The sequence below is a fragment of the Ciona intestinalis genome, chromosome 7, assembly GCF_000224145.3.
Source record: "Ciona intestinalis chromosome 7, KH, whole genome shotgun sequence".
Classification (NCBI taxonomy): Eukaryota; Metazoa; Chordata; class Ascidiacea; order Phlebobranchia; family Cionidae; genus Ciona; species Ciona intestinalis.
Window position 1 is genome coordinate 1,326,969 of NC_020172.2, and position 15,921 is coordinate 1,342,889.

At 36.2% G+C, this 15,921-nt stretch overlaps 4 protein-coding genes and 1 long non-coding RNA gene across 8 annotated transcripts in view; 3 read left to right on the forward strand and 2 right to left on the reverse strand.

Annotated features, from left to right (window-relative positions):
- The first annotated feature begins 30 nt into the window (after window positions 1-30).
- On the forward strand, window positions 31-2,531 carry LOC100179063 (E3 ubiquitin-protein ligase DCST1-like). The gene is made up of 6 exons (XM_026835100.1): window positions 31-821; window positions 938-1,081; window positions 1,245-1,369; window positions 1,712-1,866; window positions 2,178-2,277; window positions 2,337-2,531. Exons 1-6 carry the CDS (start codon window positions 455-457, stop codon window positions 2,529-2,531), a joined length of 1,086 nt encoding a protein of 361 aa, XP_026690901.1. The 5' UTR covers window positions 31-454.
- Window positions 2,532-2,554: 23 nt separating this feature from the next.
- LOC113474351 (E3 ubiquitin-protein ligase DCST1-like) lies at window positions 2,555-4,447 on the forward strand. Its single transcript, XM_026835041.1, has 5 exons — window positions 2,555-2,694; window positions 3,499-3,600; window positions 3,753-4,009; window positions 4,070-4,261; window positions 4,316-4,447. The coding sequence occupies exons 1-5, from the start codon at window positions 2,559-2,561 to the stop codon at window positions 4,421-4,423; spliced, it is 795 nt and encodes a 264-aa protein (XP_026690842.1). The 5' UTR covers window positions 2,555-2,558; the 3' UTR covers window positions 4,424-4,447.
- Window positions 3,697-5,180, reverse strand: LOC104265804. The gene is made up of 2 exons (XR_717295.3): window positions 4,807-5,180; window positions 3,697-4,681 (listed from the first exon to the last, which is right to left on the reverse strand). It is a non-coding gene; the product is annotated as an uncharacterized LOC104265804 (long non-coding RNA).
- Window positions 5,181-6,056: 876 nt separating this feature from the next.
- On the forward strand, window positions 6,057-11,054 carry LOC494373 (ectodermal dysplasia/anhidrotic-like). Of its 4 annotated transcripts, none has more exons than XM_009860602.3 (8): window positions 6,057-6,559; window positions 6,936-7,020; window positions 7,992-8,078; window positions 8,511-8,558; window positions 8,819-8,841; window positions 9,263-9,338; window positions 10,154-10,275; window positions 10,411-11,025. In XM_009860602.3, exons 1-8 carry the CDS (start codon window positions 6,311-6,313, stop codon window positions 10,687-10,689), a joined length of 969 nt encoding a protein of 322 aa, XP_009858904.1. In that variant the 5' UTR covers window positions 6,057-6,310; the 3' UTR covers window positions 10,690-11,025.
- Window positions 11,055-11,125: 71 nt separating this feature from the next.
- The window catches only part of LOC100177464 (serine/threonine-protein kinase 26), a 9,220-nt gene continuing 4,424 nt past the window's right edge, over window positions 11,126-15,921 (reverse strand). Inside the window, exons 8-11 of the mRNA XM_018812612.2 lie at window positions 13,513-13,652; window positions 12,814-12,976; window positions 12,296-12,432; window positions 11,126-11,977 (exon numbers count right to left, since the gene is read on the reverse strand). Of these exons, the coding sequence (XP_018668157.1) occupies window positions 11,950-11,977; window positions 12,296-12,432; window positions 12,814-12,976; window positions 13,513-13,652 (468 nt within the window). The 3' untranslated portion in view covers window positions 11,126-11,949. The remainder of the gene's footprint in view (window positions 11,978-12,295; window positions 12,433-12,813; window positions 12,977-13,512; window positions 13,653-15,921) is intronic.

Below are 15,921 nucleotides of genomic sequence, written 5' to 3' on the forward strand. Positions count from 1 at the left end.
TAAGTCACACAAACTAGCCTATATTGTATATGTAGTTTATACCTAGTAATGTTGCCTATGATGTTTGCCATATTAGCATAAATCAACAAGTATATTGTACAGCTTTCCAATTCAAAATCTCGGCTCAGGCATGTTTCATTTATACAGGATATTATTACTTGACGTTCAGCGGTGCTTTCCAAGAAAAGGAGCGAGTGTTGCAATTGTGTGTGCTATGGGCTGTCATTTGCATGTCATCTTTGGGCTGTGCTTTGTCTGTACAAATTCGTTGTATTGCAGCACTAAGCGTTCCAACCATGGTTGGTAAAACAGGCCGAAGCGTGCTTGGCGCTGTTCTTGCGACGTGGATCTTGGCTGGTACATACATTACTATTTTATTGCATTTATTTGGTAAAGAACCATTTCCGTATGTTCTGTGCATTCTAACAAAATTGCAGGACCGATAGCTAATGTGATGTACCACAGCGGAGAAGCAGTGAACAGCCTGACTTGCACAGCGCGCATGCACAATAAGCAAATGATGCAGTTATTGCACTTATTACACGCACCAGTTACCGCCGGCTTTAGGCAACTTGTGGCAAGTCTCATGTTAAACAGTTATACGTCTGGTAAAGTTAAATACTTGACCATTTTGCAGGACGACGCTGTCGTGCTAAATGATACGGAAAAAAGGTTGAACGATGAAATGGAAACAATGAAAGGCGAGCTTTGGAGCAATGATGACACCAAACCAACTGGATCTACCGCAAGTGAAAAAACTGTAGTAACTGAAGCAAATCTCGCTGGAAAACTGAAGGACGATGCGGTTCAACGGTGTACAGGTGCGTCATGATGAAACAAAAATAGAATGGCAACACGGAAATATTTTGTATGCGCAGTGAGTACTCAGCCTTTTATTATTTAGGTTTTAAGTTTTACCTTAAAAAAACAACTACAGGGGTCTTCGAGTACGGTGTGAATGAATGTGTTCGGTTGTTCCAGAAAAAGGAGCAGGAATGTCACGACGCAATCAAAATTCCTTTCTTAAAAGACATTCTGTGTTTGGTTCTAAAAACATCATTTCTTTGCAACATTGTACGCAGTAAGCATGTTTTCTGGAATGTAGTTTCTAAATATAACTACCATTGAAGCAATAAAGCAATACACCAAACTCAATTGGGGGAAACTATATACCATATGATATGATTCAAGTGATTAGAACTCAATACATTAAAACACAATGTACAGTATATGTTTTTTTACAGATTTTAACACGTGGTGCGCTGCCGTTCCAGCCGTCGACGAAGCATCTGTCAATCAAAATTATTCAAAAATGAACCAAATTTCTGAGTCTCTAAATCGGGAATTCGAATCTAATCTCTTGTGGAAGGTGCTAATTTGTATAATAAGTTTCTATATTAAATTTCACAAAGTCCGGTACTTTAAATTGGCGCAAATCATTTGTAAAACATATATTTCCGTGAGGTGAGATACTCAAAACGGACACTATTCATGAATAACATTAGCACATGATAAGGTAATAACCAAAATTTCTTAATCGTGTTTTAACAACTAACATTTTGAGTCGTCAGACTTGTTCATATAGACAGTCCCAGTTTAATACAAAACGGAACGAAACATTTAACCATCTTACCCCAACTTACTTTCCAGCATCATATGACATAAATTTATTAAGACTATATAAACACTATTTTGCCTCCTGTGACGTCAGGTACCACGTGACGAGCCCGCCCCGGCGATGTTAACCGTCGATGAGATCGTTAAAAACGTTGAAAGCGATATTCGTCGTAAAAAGCAAATTTTTGACTTTTGCATTGCGCTCGTAAAGAAAGTCATCGGAATTTCATTTATATTTGTTCTGTCCTCGTAAGTGTGTTTTATAAGAGAAACAGCGATTTTTCTTTCAAGTCATTATATATTACTATTGGATAAGATGAATACTGTTACCATAATACGTTATCCCATATCTCCTAATCAAGTTTTCAACAATTACAAATATTATTTAAGAGTCATAAAATACGGATATAAGTATAATTTTGTAAATATTCTTTGCTCTTTAATAATAGGACAGTAAAGAAAATTAAACATCAAAAATGTTAACCTTAACTACTATACAAAATGTTGTTTTTTTATGTGGAATCAAGAGATGCGTGTGAAAACCGTGTTTATTATCACAGATCGAGTTCATATAACTCAAACTACTTGACTGACTTTCGTTTTGATAATCTGTACGTAACGACATACTTCAAAAGGAAAGACAAAGAGCGAAAAGTGCAGGTAAGTGAAACAAATGCTTTATATTTTACCAACGCGTAACATTGTGCATCGTAACGCAGGGAAAACGTTGTCTTCTACCCTTATCAAGGCTTGAAAAGCGTCATCTCATTTTACCAATGTCCCCCAAACTATCGATAAATGAAAAGAAGTCGGTGGTAAGTATGCTTGTGGAAATTTTCATTTACGTCACACAAATGTGGAAATTGAAAACTAAAACCGCAAAGTCCGTCCATCAACGCAAAAAAATCAATTAGATTATGGATTTTTTTCAGTTTTTCAAGATGCTCACGCTTTTCGGACAGTTTCTGTTCACTGTCGTTTTATTGATGTTCGATTATGTCATTTATGCGGTCCTTGATCTAATTCGACGGCACGCAAAAGTCGACGTAACAGTTCAAGCTCGTCATAAATTAGAAGGTATATGTACAGCGTTACACGTTTGAAACCTAAGATTTAGGTAAGAAACTGTCTCATTACCCCGTAATACCCAGGGTGCTGCCGCACAGACCTAGCCAGATGCTGTAGCCTGTCGCTTTCCCGAAGGTATAGGCGACGCGACAAGGGCTTTATAACGGTAACAGGCCAAGGACAGATGCTCTTATGGCATATACGTATTTTATTGTGGGGTAAGATGGGATGCCGCCATCACTAAATACCACATTTCCTGATCGTGTTTGGTATAATTAACAACGTTGTTTAGAGTCGTGAGGATGCGGTTATTTAATTCTGTAAATATTCCTTGTTTACTACACAATGGAATTAAAATAAGAAAATATGTCAAACGAGAAAATAAGTCCTGTCTTACCCCACCGGCCTGAGTCAACAGTTTAAAACCTCTATTATTTGGATTTAAAGTCACTTCATACCATCCACAATTTATGATGTACATAAAAAACTTATTGATTTTTTCCAGACACAAATGGACGTAATCATTTGAATAAATTAATAATTAATTTGAAATATTTGTTTGTGTACATTCGCCAAAGGGTTTTGGTTAAGTGTAAATAACACTGAGTGTTATTTAAGAACCAAACATTTGTTATCGGCATTATAAAATAGATATTAGGCATCGAAGGATCTATGTACACTTATATACCGTTCTAATACAATAGACAATATTCAAAGCTAATACAATTTTCTTTACTAAACCGAGAAACGTCAATAGTGTAAACCATTTCGTTATATAAATGCTACTAAACACGTGTATATGATTGTTTACAGTTCATATAGAGGGCAATAAAACAGTGGCTGCATTACTGAAACGGCTTTTTCTTCCCTTCAAGGACAATGATCATGCGTTCAACACTACCGCCAGCAATCTTGGTAAGAAGTGCATTAATATGACTTTAAGCTATCATAACAACAATGTAAAGTTAGCATACCCATAAGAACGAAAAAAATTAAACTAAACACATTTTCGAGTGAGTTTGATTTTATTTATCTTATACAGAATATACTGACAATTATAATTTCAGGCTGTCTGCCTGTCGCCAGACAATTACCCAACAGCGACATCTACTGGATAGTCGGAATGTACGGAGTGCTTCTCCTGACGACGCTAGGTGACGCATACGCGCTACGTTTACGCCACGTGGTCGCCTCCGTTGCTTACAGAAGACGCGAGAAAAAACGAATCATTTTTCTGTACAGTGACGTCATGAGGCGTAGGAAAAACCATCTGTACCACGTCAGGATGACTGTGCAGAAATTGGCCCAAAATTTTAGACTGAGAGTAAGTACAATATAACGCAATAAAAAAAACTATTTTTTCCCAACACTTCTTACTTTAAAGCAACGACACTCGATTCTTACCGCTATGCGCATAAGAAGCGAAACTGTCGACAAAATATTCGCCGTTCTCGGAATCGGTTCTTCCCGGTGCCTTATCTGCGAAGTGAAAGAAACCAAATCGTCACCGTTGGTTAAATGCGACGACGTTAAATGTCACATGATGTACTGTACAGTATGTTGGGGTGAAGTCGGGGTAAGTGAAGCATTTGTTTAAGGCGTGGATATAATTTGGTAATACGTAACACAGGAGTGTTGTTGGGCGTGTAAGAACTACAGACCACAAGACGAAACTTTACAAGATATAGATGATAACACGGGAAATATGGCAATGTTACGTGACCAGAGTATGGAATAAAGGAGGGATTCTGTTGCAAAAGAAAGAGGTTGTTCGTTGAGGCACGCCAGGGGACCTGAGATTTTGACCTCAGTTTACCCAAGTTACGACGTTTTCGCTTTGTTCCTTTGTTTTTTCCTTTTCGCGACGGTAGCTGTGTTTTTTTTCTCCTGCTCTTTCTCCCACTCTCTCCTCTCCTCCTGAGGAGTGGGGAGCATAATGATGCTGCTCATGCACAATGCGGAGAACATTACAAGACCGTTAGTACCACCAACAACTCTGAAATACGTTTTGTAAAACACGTTTATAACCCGCTAATGTATGTTTACTGCAGCGCAAACGACAAACCTTTACGCTGGCTAGACTGTATTGTATAGGGTTAAGCTGTTAAACAAATAACATACCTACACAAAGGTTGCACGATCACAAAGAGAATCATAATATTGACGATTGCTTTCCGACCAGTATATATGTGACCTCGGTTGTAACGGTACATAAACAAGGCGAAATAAGCAGCAGTTACCATCCCGTACTGAGCGGGAATGTTGTTAGACATCCTTGCTTGGCCACGGCTTAAACAGATCCTTTGTACTTCTCAAACCCGAAACTAATACAGTGCCAATTCTGCGCTTTTACACGCTTGCCGTCACTTTCTACACTACGCAGTTACGTTGCGTATAGATCCTGGTTTTACTGAATCACGCTTTTCTACGAAAGTCGTCAGTGCACAGTGGTAACTACTTTGAACAGCATGACAATGCAGTAAGGTAGTTTCTGGCTTGGTTAACCAGTAACTAATATCAGTGAATAAACGCTTTGTTGTATTAGCAATAATGCAGGTGTACGCCAACAAAGCAAACAGAAAGGAGTAACGTTAGTTGACATATTATATTGAGGCTAAATTGGCGTCAAGTTATCAAACTTTTGTTTTGTAGTGCCGCTACGACTACACCTATAGCAACACGATGTTTATTTGTCATTTGAACCCAACGTCGCTAAAGTAATACGATTCCAACAAATAAAGTCAATGAAGCGTGAATGCTGCAGAATAGCTCTGCAATCATCCATGGTCTTTATCAAGAACGGGTCAATTCAACAGTATCGGTGCATGACAATTTTGCTTAGTAACAACCTTAAAAACTTCGCAATACTACAGTAGAGCGTTGGTAACGAATTTAGTACATTGCCATTAGGGCCAAGCCTTTTTCGTTCGGGCTTTCGCTCGGGCGGACGAAACTACGTTACGCTTTTAGGGGCTTTTTTTCAATTTGCATAGACGTTTTGATGTTTGCTTGCGGAATATGTTACGCGGACATGGTAGATTAGTTTGGACGTCGTGTGGAACGGGTGTATGCTTGTATAGGTATATGATCATGTTGGGTAAGAAATTGTATATGTACATAGAATCGCTTACCATTCAGGCGCAAAGTACAATATGTGAAATCTTAACAGTAGTAGTCAATTATTTGTTGCTCGGTATGCACCTAGTAAACTTAATCAGTTATGCGTAGTGTTAGTGTTGTAACATATTATTAGTTGTATTTACTAACAACGCGCTTAATAGATACACTTCAAATAGCCTATATTGAATTAGTTTTAAATTCATAAAAAGACGTAGGTAAGAGTAAATAGGCAATTGAAATCGAGGGGGGTAGTTACTTATTAATAGGGTCAGTCGATTGTTGCAATAGGCATGACTTACGAGTGTACATTTATGTTTTTGTTTTTAATTGATAGCCAGCAGTAAAACAGAACGCGTGGCATTAGATGACAGATTTGTTCCAGATAGTTGCATTTCTTCCCCTTTTCATGATTTTCTGCGTTTATAAAGTTTTTGCACGCAGATGCTTCATAGTGGACTTGTCTAATGTGAGGCGAAATTGTTAAAGACTGTTTTTACCGGAAAATATGACTAAACAAATGGAAACAACTAACACTTCGTCTGTGGTGGAACCAACAACTAGTATGTGCCGATGCCCGCAGCAAAAAAATGGCCAGACTAATATTTTGGTTATGATTTTGGGTACTGGCGTATTCTTACTTTCATTCTGGTGCTTTTGTTTAAATAACGATGTGCAGCAATTAAAATTAGCTGTAAAGGAACTGACAGGAAATGCAGAAAGGAAACAAATGGCCGAAGATAAACCAGAATTCAAGGTAATGGCACTTACCCACATCGACAAACCTTTAACAATTGCTTCATTTATGCTACATGCCTAATGTAACAATTGCATACATTTTAGTAAAATCTAGAATATATGACATTTTTTTAAGAGAAATCCTAAGATTATTAAACATAAATATAGATATATATAGTACTATGGGGTAAGATGGAACACTTTTAGCACATAATATTTAAACCCTACCGTGTTTTAAAGAATTAACAACGGTCTATGGGAGTTGTGAGGATACGGTTTTATAATTCTTTGAATATTCTTTGTTTACTACCAAATGAAACGAAGAACTAATGAAAAGGTGTCCCATCTTCCCCCACCCGACATTATATATAAAATATAACTTTCGTCATAAATAGCTCTTCAGAAACGACCCAAGTACTGCGGAAAGCGAATTCGAACACAGGGCGCTCGTCAGATCTCTTGTTAAAAGAAATGCGGAGGGTACGTAAGACTTTTATCGCTAATATCAGTCGATGTGTACAGCTTTGACACTAAACATATGCGTGCATTATGTATGAACGGATACAATATATATTCTAAGTAATATATAGTAGGTTGGGGTAAGATGGATACCGTGTTAGCACAGAATATCCCATATTACCTAATTGTGTTTTTAACAATTAACAACGCTCTTTTTAAGGTCGTGATTATAGGTTGAATATTTTAGCAAGTCTTTTTGTTTACTTTGAAATGGAACAATAAAGAAGAATAAAAACAGCATCGACCATCTTACCCTAACCTACTATCACAATACTATTTACAGCATTAAAATACGTGACTTTGGAGTGCATGCGGGGGTCATAAGTATAGATACTATAGTGGTTTCTGTCGTATGTGTACCATATTCCAAACGCCCACCTACGCATTTAATGAGCATTAGATTTATTAGACGTGAAGTCCCAATGTAATATATGCATATATACCTTAATTTGAATACAAAGCTAAACTTGATAACACTGTATATTCAAAAGTTTCGTGGCTTTCCATTTATCTTATGTTATACAGTAGGGTAGGAGAAGGTGGGACACCTTTAGCATCACGTAATATCTAAATCTCCTAATCGTATTTTAGACAATTACCAACAGCTAATGAGAGAGCCTTGAGGATATGGTTTTATAATTCTTTGAATGTTCTTATATGTTTACTATCAAATGGCACGAGAAAATAGAATAAAAATGTGTCCTATCTTATTCAACCCTATACTGTATTTAACAACTGTTGTTTTGTCGCTATACCCTGTCCTTTCGTTTAAAATATTTCTAAATCTTCGCTATATTGTAATCGAAGAGATAAATATATTTATTATGCATTATATTACTGTATTAAATCGTATTTCTATCTCAAAACGTTTTCGGCGATTAAGATGCCACGTATTCTTCGGCGCCATTTTAACTAACAGATGTTTATATCAGATTCAACAGCGGACGATCCCGCAGAACCACGGGAATCAAAAAGTCGTAAGATTTCAAAGCGGGGAAGTAACATGAAAAAAATGATTAGTAAGTCAGATTTTAAAATCTTAATTTCTGTTTACTGTAGGCTAAAATGGATACCGTTAGCACATGATAGTGCATACTTCCTAATCGTGTTTTAATCAATTAACAATGCTGTTTAAGATGCGCGGTATACGTTTATAGTTTTTTGGGGGGACGATAATAGGGAATAAAAAAATGAATCACCTGACCTCAACTTACTATATACTTAGTAGTGTTGGGTAAAATGGGACACGTTTCATTCTCTTTTATCGTTTCATTTCGTAGTAACCAAAGCATATCTATAGAATTATATAAACCTATATCCCCGCGACCCTATAAAAAGAGCATTGATTATTTGTTTAAAATACGATCAGAAAATAGGAGATTTATGTGCTAACAGTATTCCATCTTACCCCCCTCCGTACTCTATATTTATTTCTGTTAAATTACAAACAGCGGGAGACAGAGCCGCAAGGTCAAAACGGCATATTCTCACATACCATGGTACATACAACATATAATAACCTCGTAACACTTCATATACATTAGAATATAACTGGAGCATGGTTTTCAATGGATGTACTAATCAGTAGTACCTATTTAAAACACTGCATGTATTTTTCTTTCTTTGGTTTTGTAAAATTATATGTGCCGTAATTATTTCGGAATTTTTCGTTCGTTTTTAAAATTAAAAATTCTGTAAAATAAGTTTAAAACAACGATATGACAGGTTTGATAAGTAGTAATATGTCATATCTTTGCAGAAAATCGTCTGAGACGAAACCGGGTAAGACACTGTTTGGGAATTTTTTCACAAACCATAGCCTACACGAAAAATTTGGCAAAATTGCAACTAGTATAAAAAATAATTTAAGCATAGTACTGTGTGTTTAAGATGTATATAGCGTTAGCATTTAACAATCTGTATTCACTAATCGTGTTTCAACAATTACCACGAGTAGTGTGGATAATACTGGATATGGTTATATAGTTCTGTAAATATTGTATATTCACTACCGAATGGAACGAGAAAAGAAAATGAATAAAGGTGTCCCGAATTACCCCGCCCTACTAAGTGTATAGAAATATTTTTATTTACTACAAATAGAAAAATAAATGACACCAAATCATAAACAACTTTACCCCAACTATACCTAAAAACACAAGTAGTAATCGGTGAAAAAATGCTGACACCATTTACTGCATAGGCGGTGGCGATACATGTGAAGGCGCAAGGCGCAGAGAGAGGAATTGGCGGAACTTTCCTGCCAGGTACGGTTGAAGGTACGATGCTTCTTTACGAAGTCATTTTGTAAACCGTAGGTGTGGTACTGTTGGGTAAGATGAAAACCTATAATATTTCATATTAATGTCACTTATATTATCCCATATTTTCTAATCTATTTTTAATAATTAAAACGCATTTTTAGAGTTGAAAGAATACTGTTATATTTTTCCATCAATATTTTTTGTTTACCACCAAAACTGGATATAAATTGAATAAATACACGGCCTATTTCACCCCGACCTTACATAAAGTAGGGTGGGAAAGATGGGACACTTGTTCATTCTTCAACCGTATATCCCCAGCACGACTCCTGTAGACCGTTGCCTTTTGTTTAAAACACGATCAGGATATTTGGATGTTATGTGCTGAAGGTTTCCCATCTTACTCCACAGTACTATAGCGTGTTAATAAATTACCACAGTGTGCGCTTTGCTAATGTTGGGAGAAATAAATTTTTAATTACGAAGAAACCCATAGAATCCTAAATATATACCAGGTCATTACAGCTGGTATTGTAAAACGTATCATTATTACAAAATGGTGCGTAGGTGACGGGACAAACAAACCAAACAAAGAGAATATCGAACTTCGTTCTCTATTGACGCAAGTCGATTGTTTGCGATCTTTCGGGCTCCGTGATTAAACAATAGGCGTTCGAATTGACAGCGATAAAATATCGCGTCGCACCGCAAACGCTTTGCATACAATATCAAGTGTTCAGACAGAACTTTATTAACTTGGTGTATTATCAACATCTGAGTAAATATAATACCACTGGCTTGTCTAGTGATTTTTACAATAATACCTCCAGGAAGAACATTGACTGACTGGGCGCCTCCGGATTCTCATTTTAAAGGGTTTGGAACTCGCCATTTGAATAACGATGGTTATTTTACTGTCCCTGTTGCAGGAGTGTACTTTGTGTACAGCCAGGTAAGCATACTTAGAAACTTAACAGACGGTCTGTACAAGAGAGAGAATATTGCTAAAAATCAATTAGGTTGGCGTACATAACCCTTTACACAGTATCACTTCCACAAACCAGCATTGCAAATGCATTTATTCCAGGTTGTGTTCAACGTAACAAACCTACCGTTTATGGTGTCTGAGATCGGAGTGAACGTGGACGGACAATCAACTTTTTCCCGATGCCAGTTCTCTAACACACTTACCCGCTCCACACCACGGGCCAGTTCAACTCGAAAAAGATTCGTCACCTGCCACTCAAACGGAATTGTTTACATGAAGGCAAATCATGGAGTTTCCTTATCGGTCAATCCACCGTCGGTTGAAGTTTTTCTAGCACCACAGTACACGTACTTCGGCGCCTTTCTGATAGGCTTGTGATACTGACATTAAAACTGTTTATAACTTTTGTAAAAATGCATGCAGAGAAAATTGGCTTGTACTGTCCAGGGTTGCTTTACTTCTAACTGTGAGCATGCAGCATTGCCAATAGTACCAACCTATGGAGTTAAGCCTACATTAATACCACCACTTGTTCTACAGTACAGCATCTGCTTTTCCTTTTTGCTAAGTGTGTAGCCTACATGTTAGAACAAAATACATTGTGTTTGAAACACCTGTACATACACGCGCTTTTTGTTCCTTCTTCTTCCGTTTGTTTTATCGCGTTTACGTTTATGCACTTTTGCCCACATTCGACTGTACATTTGAACATAGTACATTTGAAAAAATAATGCAGAAAATCCTTTGTATCTGCAATACCTTATGTTCCGAGACTTACAGATAAGCAGCTTTTACCTACACAGTAGCATGGCTATATCTTTGAAATATGTTTAATACAATTTAATTATATCATTTCAGTAAAAATAACGAACAACGATTTGGAGCGGGCCACAGCATAAGATCCCATAGGGATATTTTTTCGCATTGAAAACCCGCTCCGTTGTTTTATACATTCACACATTAACAGCGTGGAGCTTTTTAGGACTTAAGATATATTGAGTAGCACGCTTAACACAGCCAGGGAACAAAATATAATTTCGACACGGTTTATACAATGGTGGCCGTACCCGACCACGGATACATTATGTTGCGAGCCCCTCGCATTTCCCGAAGCTGTTTAATGGTTTCTCGGCCAAAGTCGCGGCACAGTGCACGTGATATTGTTTTGGAAGCAAAGAAAAGGCACAGAGGTTAAAATTGCACAGATTCAAGCTGGGTAGATGTCATGCTGCAGACGACTTGTACATTCCACGAAAAATTAGTTTTTCAATTAACTGCCGCATAATTACTGGTAGTCTGATTTATAACATAAGCTGGCCTAAGATAAAATAGCCTAGAAAATGAACTATCGTAAATTTAGTATATCCAATACCTGCTCCTGGAGTACTTATAATTAACAAGCAGAATCCGCTGACCTGAAATTCACAATTTTGGATGCTTGTTATGATTGTTGGTTTGATACTGCCATGACTAACTGTGGAACTAAACAGAATCATCTCAGGTTTGGAAACTTTTGAAGATTCTGTCTTGTTCCCGAAGCACTGGCAGTTGTTGGGAGATTTTCGGTAAATTAGAAATTACTTGAAGAGAAATTGGAACCAGAAAGAGATATGGAAAGATAAACATCAGAAAATTGCTTCATCGCGTGGAATTCGGTAAATTGTATCTGAAAAAACAACACTTGAATAGTTAAGAGACTTATGGTATAACTGAGCATTGGGTATTACATTATTTCACCATTAGCTGAACCACATATGCCCTGTGATAACCTTTACATATTTTGGAGCCTTTTTATATGGGTTTACATATGTAACATATGTCGCCCAAAAAGGAATGTGATTCTTTATCATAGTATGGAAAATAGAATGTTTAAAAAGTATTTTCCAGTACAAAGTTTAAATACCTTTGCAAAAGACAATAGTGTACAAAACTTTTGCTTTGTATAAATTAACTATACTGGCTCCATAGACAAACTTGTGCTTACTTTTTGAACCTTGTAACGATACCATCCACCAAACTATCAGTAATACCCGGGCATTTAGACTCTGCTTGTTCCAGTGATTTTAGAATGGCGTCCAGAGCAGCATGACGCGTCTCGTTCTCAAATTTGTTTTCTTTCAGCTTGAATAAAACATTTAATATATTTGTATAACTTAATAATTATACTGCAACTTTTGAAAACCGGTAAAATACTTATTTAATCAACTGTTTCGATAAAAAAGACATTAATTAGAAAATATTGTTATCTAAAGGGACATTAAAATCTGAAACTTTCTAGGCCTTTACATAAACATTTAGAGCAATGGGCAAAACTTTGCAAAACCAAAATTCCCTATATAACTAAACATAATTTTATTTTGCTTTTAAAATCTGATTCAAACAACAAATAAAAAAAACTTGCCAAATAAAAACCTGAAGAAAAGGTGCAAATAAAAAGGCCGTCGAACAAAAAAGCAGAAAATGGACCCTCACAAAGATAGGACATAGTTCAGAGCAACTCACCTGTTTTACAAGAGGTGTAAGTAACTCAGTGAGTGACTTTGATTGCTTGGTTTGATTCATTGACATTTTTGCGATTCCATTCTCCAGGACTTTGTTCCCGGGTACTTTGATTGTGTCAAACTCCCAAGTATTATCGCTGTCATCCCGCTCTTCATTATCATCACTGGAGGAGGTAGAGTTTTACTTTAACTCCTTATTGGTTTTAGACATATAGTAGGGTGGGGGAAGTTGGGACACCTTTTTATTTTATTTTCTCATCCCATTTAGTACTAAACAAAGAACATTTAAATAATTATAAAACCGTATCCTCACAACTCCCCTAGACCGTTGTTAATTGTTTAAAACAGGATCAGGATATTCGGATATTATGTGCTAAAGGTGTCCCATCTCTCCCCACCCTACCATGTAGGTTTTATGTTATAGGCTTTAAACATGTAATAGGCATAAGGTATGCACTAGATTTAAAAATGTACATATATGTGCTTTGAAATGTAGGAAAGACAGGGATAGTTAGCAAATTCCTATGAAAAAAGTCTTGATTTATTGGTGGCAGTATATATTGTGTGATGAAGTGCAAAAATACCCACGGCATGCCTGCATACTGTGCCAAGTTACCATAATCAGTTTTTTCCAGAATAAATGTACTATACTGCAAAAAAACTAAACAATATAGCTTATTGGTAATTCTATTGTGCTTACTTGTCTGAGTCCCCAGAGCTGTCAGAATCGTTGTTATTCGCTTTCCAAACTCGATACCTGTCGATTAAGTCCACGAGATGAGATGTCTTTTTTGCTTGTTTCAGAAATTTGTGTTTCAAAAGCTCCTTTGCTGGTGGTCTCTGTGGCAGAAAATCTTTAGTTACATAAAGTTATGCTGATAGCAGGAGGGCAGATGTATTAAAAAAATGATCGTGAGCGTAGGCACCAAACTTTTTTTAAATTCAGGCAGGCAGCAGGGCTAGTTAGATGAACATTCCTATGAAACAAGGTATTGGTTGTAAACTTGTAATGTGTTTTGAATAAGGTAGTGCAGAAAATTCCAGGGTAGGCCTGCATATCCTACCACTTCAGGTTTTCCACTAATAAACAGGAGGTATAATGTTAAAAAATCCTGGGTTGGTTTTAATACAGAGTCCATGGCATAATAATTAAGGCATTGTTAATGATGAATAAATTAAAAAGAGTGAAAGTGTTTTCTTGCCATTTAAGACCATATTTAATTACGTTTCATATATAGATTATACAAATTGTGTAAATTAAACTGCAAGATTGTGGTTAATTTATTAACAAAAAAATATGTTTCCTATAGTGTCTCTTACTCTATTCTACAGTGCAGATATTTATAAAGTATATACATGGGCATATTCATCATACACAAAACACCATGTGGTAAAAATTTCTTTACGTGATGCAGAAAAACTTATGTGACGCCATGTTATGCATAACATACGGTGTGCCAAAATGCGAACGCCAAATGCGAAAAATTCAGGAACTGTTCATCATGACGCAAAAATTACCCAATATTACAATTTTTGATCATTTCATAGCTCATGATCCAACAAGGCTATACTATTAAAGAGTCAATAAACTGATTTATGTGGGTAAAAATTTTTTCCATAAATATAAAAAAATCGGAATTCTAGATTCGAAATAAAGTATTCTAGGATATCCTAGAATACCTAATTATTCTGTAATGTGCATCCCTATTTACACCCCTGATGTACAACCTGATGATTTTAAAAAAAAATGTTTAATACTCAAAACTATGTCTATAAAACACTGATGCCCTCAAAAAACAGAAAGCTGACCAAATACAGACAAATGAAAATGGTTTGGAGCAAGCGGAAATCCTGAATAAAAACAAGGAAATCCTAAGTCAACACTAGGTCATTGTTTCGCTTAAAAAGAGAATAATCGACAATAAAAACACAACCTTTAAATGCTGTACCATGACTAGACTGAAATCTGATATCCTGAAAAGGAGTTGAAATTTTGATTTGTCATTGTTTTTGAAACAGAGACGACAACATGTTTAGCACACAAGTTTTAAGTGTTTACCGTATAGTCACCAAATTAGATAATAAGGTTTCCTATGCCTAACGACTGTTACATAACTTTAGCAATGTCAACCCAGAATGTGTTAAACATTAAATAAACCTGGCGCCTATGGAGCGATAGTCAAACATACAATCTTGTAAAATAAATTTCAAGTTTTTGTTTAACGTTTATGGTTGTAATGTTTACTTTATGCAAAACTCTGAGATAGAGAGACATGTCAACCCTAGATTTGGTGTGGCCATGTACTAATGTACATATGTATATACAGTATACACTATCCAATAAACTATTTATAGACCATACAACAAGAGCAGAAGCTTGTGCTATTTAAAACCAGGAATAATACATGTACGTCAATGAGCAACCACATATAAAGCAATATATCTCTATTATGCTGTAAGATCATTCTTATTTCTTAGTATAATGCGTTAAGCCCAATGACCTAATCTGCTAGTATCAGCCATACATGGATAGAAATTTCCATTTGGTGCCATTAAAGTAAATTAGTTTCAGTTTTACTGTGCAAGCATAGGCACATAATTTTTCAAAATTTGAAGGATCTAATTTCGTAGTATTACATCACAATGTGTTACAGTGCGATTAAAATGACCATATCAGCCGGCAATGTAAACTTCACATTTGAAATGTGTAAACAAATATTCGAATTCAACACCATAAACTTGTACTTTGAACTGTTACATTACAAGTTAAGCTCTTGTAAATCACAGACAGTCTTCCTTAAGTTAATTGAAAGTATAACACACCTACATTTAACACCAAAAGTTACAAATTAACCTAAATTACATTTACATTCAACATAAAAAAATATGAATGAATGTAACTTACTTTATCCTCGCGTGGGCGGAAAACGACGGTCGTTATAACACCGGTGTGCACCTCGCACCAGCTTACGAGTTACCAAGTATGTTACTTTGTGGGTGATTATTTTTTTTTGGATTTTTTTCATCTTTATGTATGGCTGATAATTCGGACAACCCATTAGTGACCACTGGGTTGGAGCCATTGTCCGTTAAGTGTCTTGCCCAAAGA

Excerpts from the sequence above, each read along its gene's own strand:
- LOC100179063 (XM_026835100.1), top strand. The coding sequence starts at position 455 with ATGTACCACAGCGGAGAAGCAGTGAACAGCCTGACTTGCACAGCGCGC. Across the intron at positions 1,082-1,244 it reads TCTTTGCAACATTGTACGCA|ATTTTAACACGTGGTGCGCT; the intron begins GTAAGCATGTTT and ends GTTTTTTTACAG. Across the intron at positions 1,370-1,711 it reads AATCTAATCTCTTGTGGAAG|GTACCACGTGACGAGCCCGC; the intron begins GTGCTAATTTGT and ends CTGTGACGTCAG.
- LOC113474351 (XM_026835041.1), top strand. The coding sequence starts at position 2,559 with ATGCTCACGCTTTTCGGACAGTTTCTGTTCACTGTCGTTTTATTGATG. Across the intron at positions 4,010-4,069 it reads CCCAAAATTTTAGACTGAGA|CAACGACACTCGATTCTTAC; the intron begins GTAAGTACAATA and ends CTTACTTTAAAG. Across the intron at positions 4,262-4,315 it reads TATGTTGGGGTGAAGTCGGG|GAGTGTTGTTGGGCGTGTAA; the intron begins GTAAGTGAAGCA and ends TACGTAACACAG.
- LOC494373 (XM_009860602.3), top strand. The coding sequence starts at position 6,311 with ATGACTAAACAAATGGAAACAACTAACACTTCGTCTGTGGTGGAACCA. Across the intron at positions 6,560-6,935 it reads AAGATAAACCAGAATTCAAG|CTCTTCAGAAACGACCCAAG; the intron begins GTAATGGCACTT and ends CGTCATAAATAG. Across the intron at positions 10,276-10,410 it reads TGTACTTTGTGTACAGCCAG|GTTGTGTTCAACGTAACAAA; the intron begins GTAAGCATACTT and ends CATTTATTCCAG.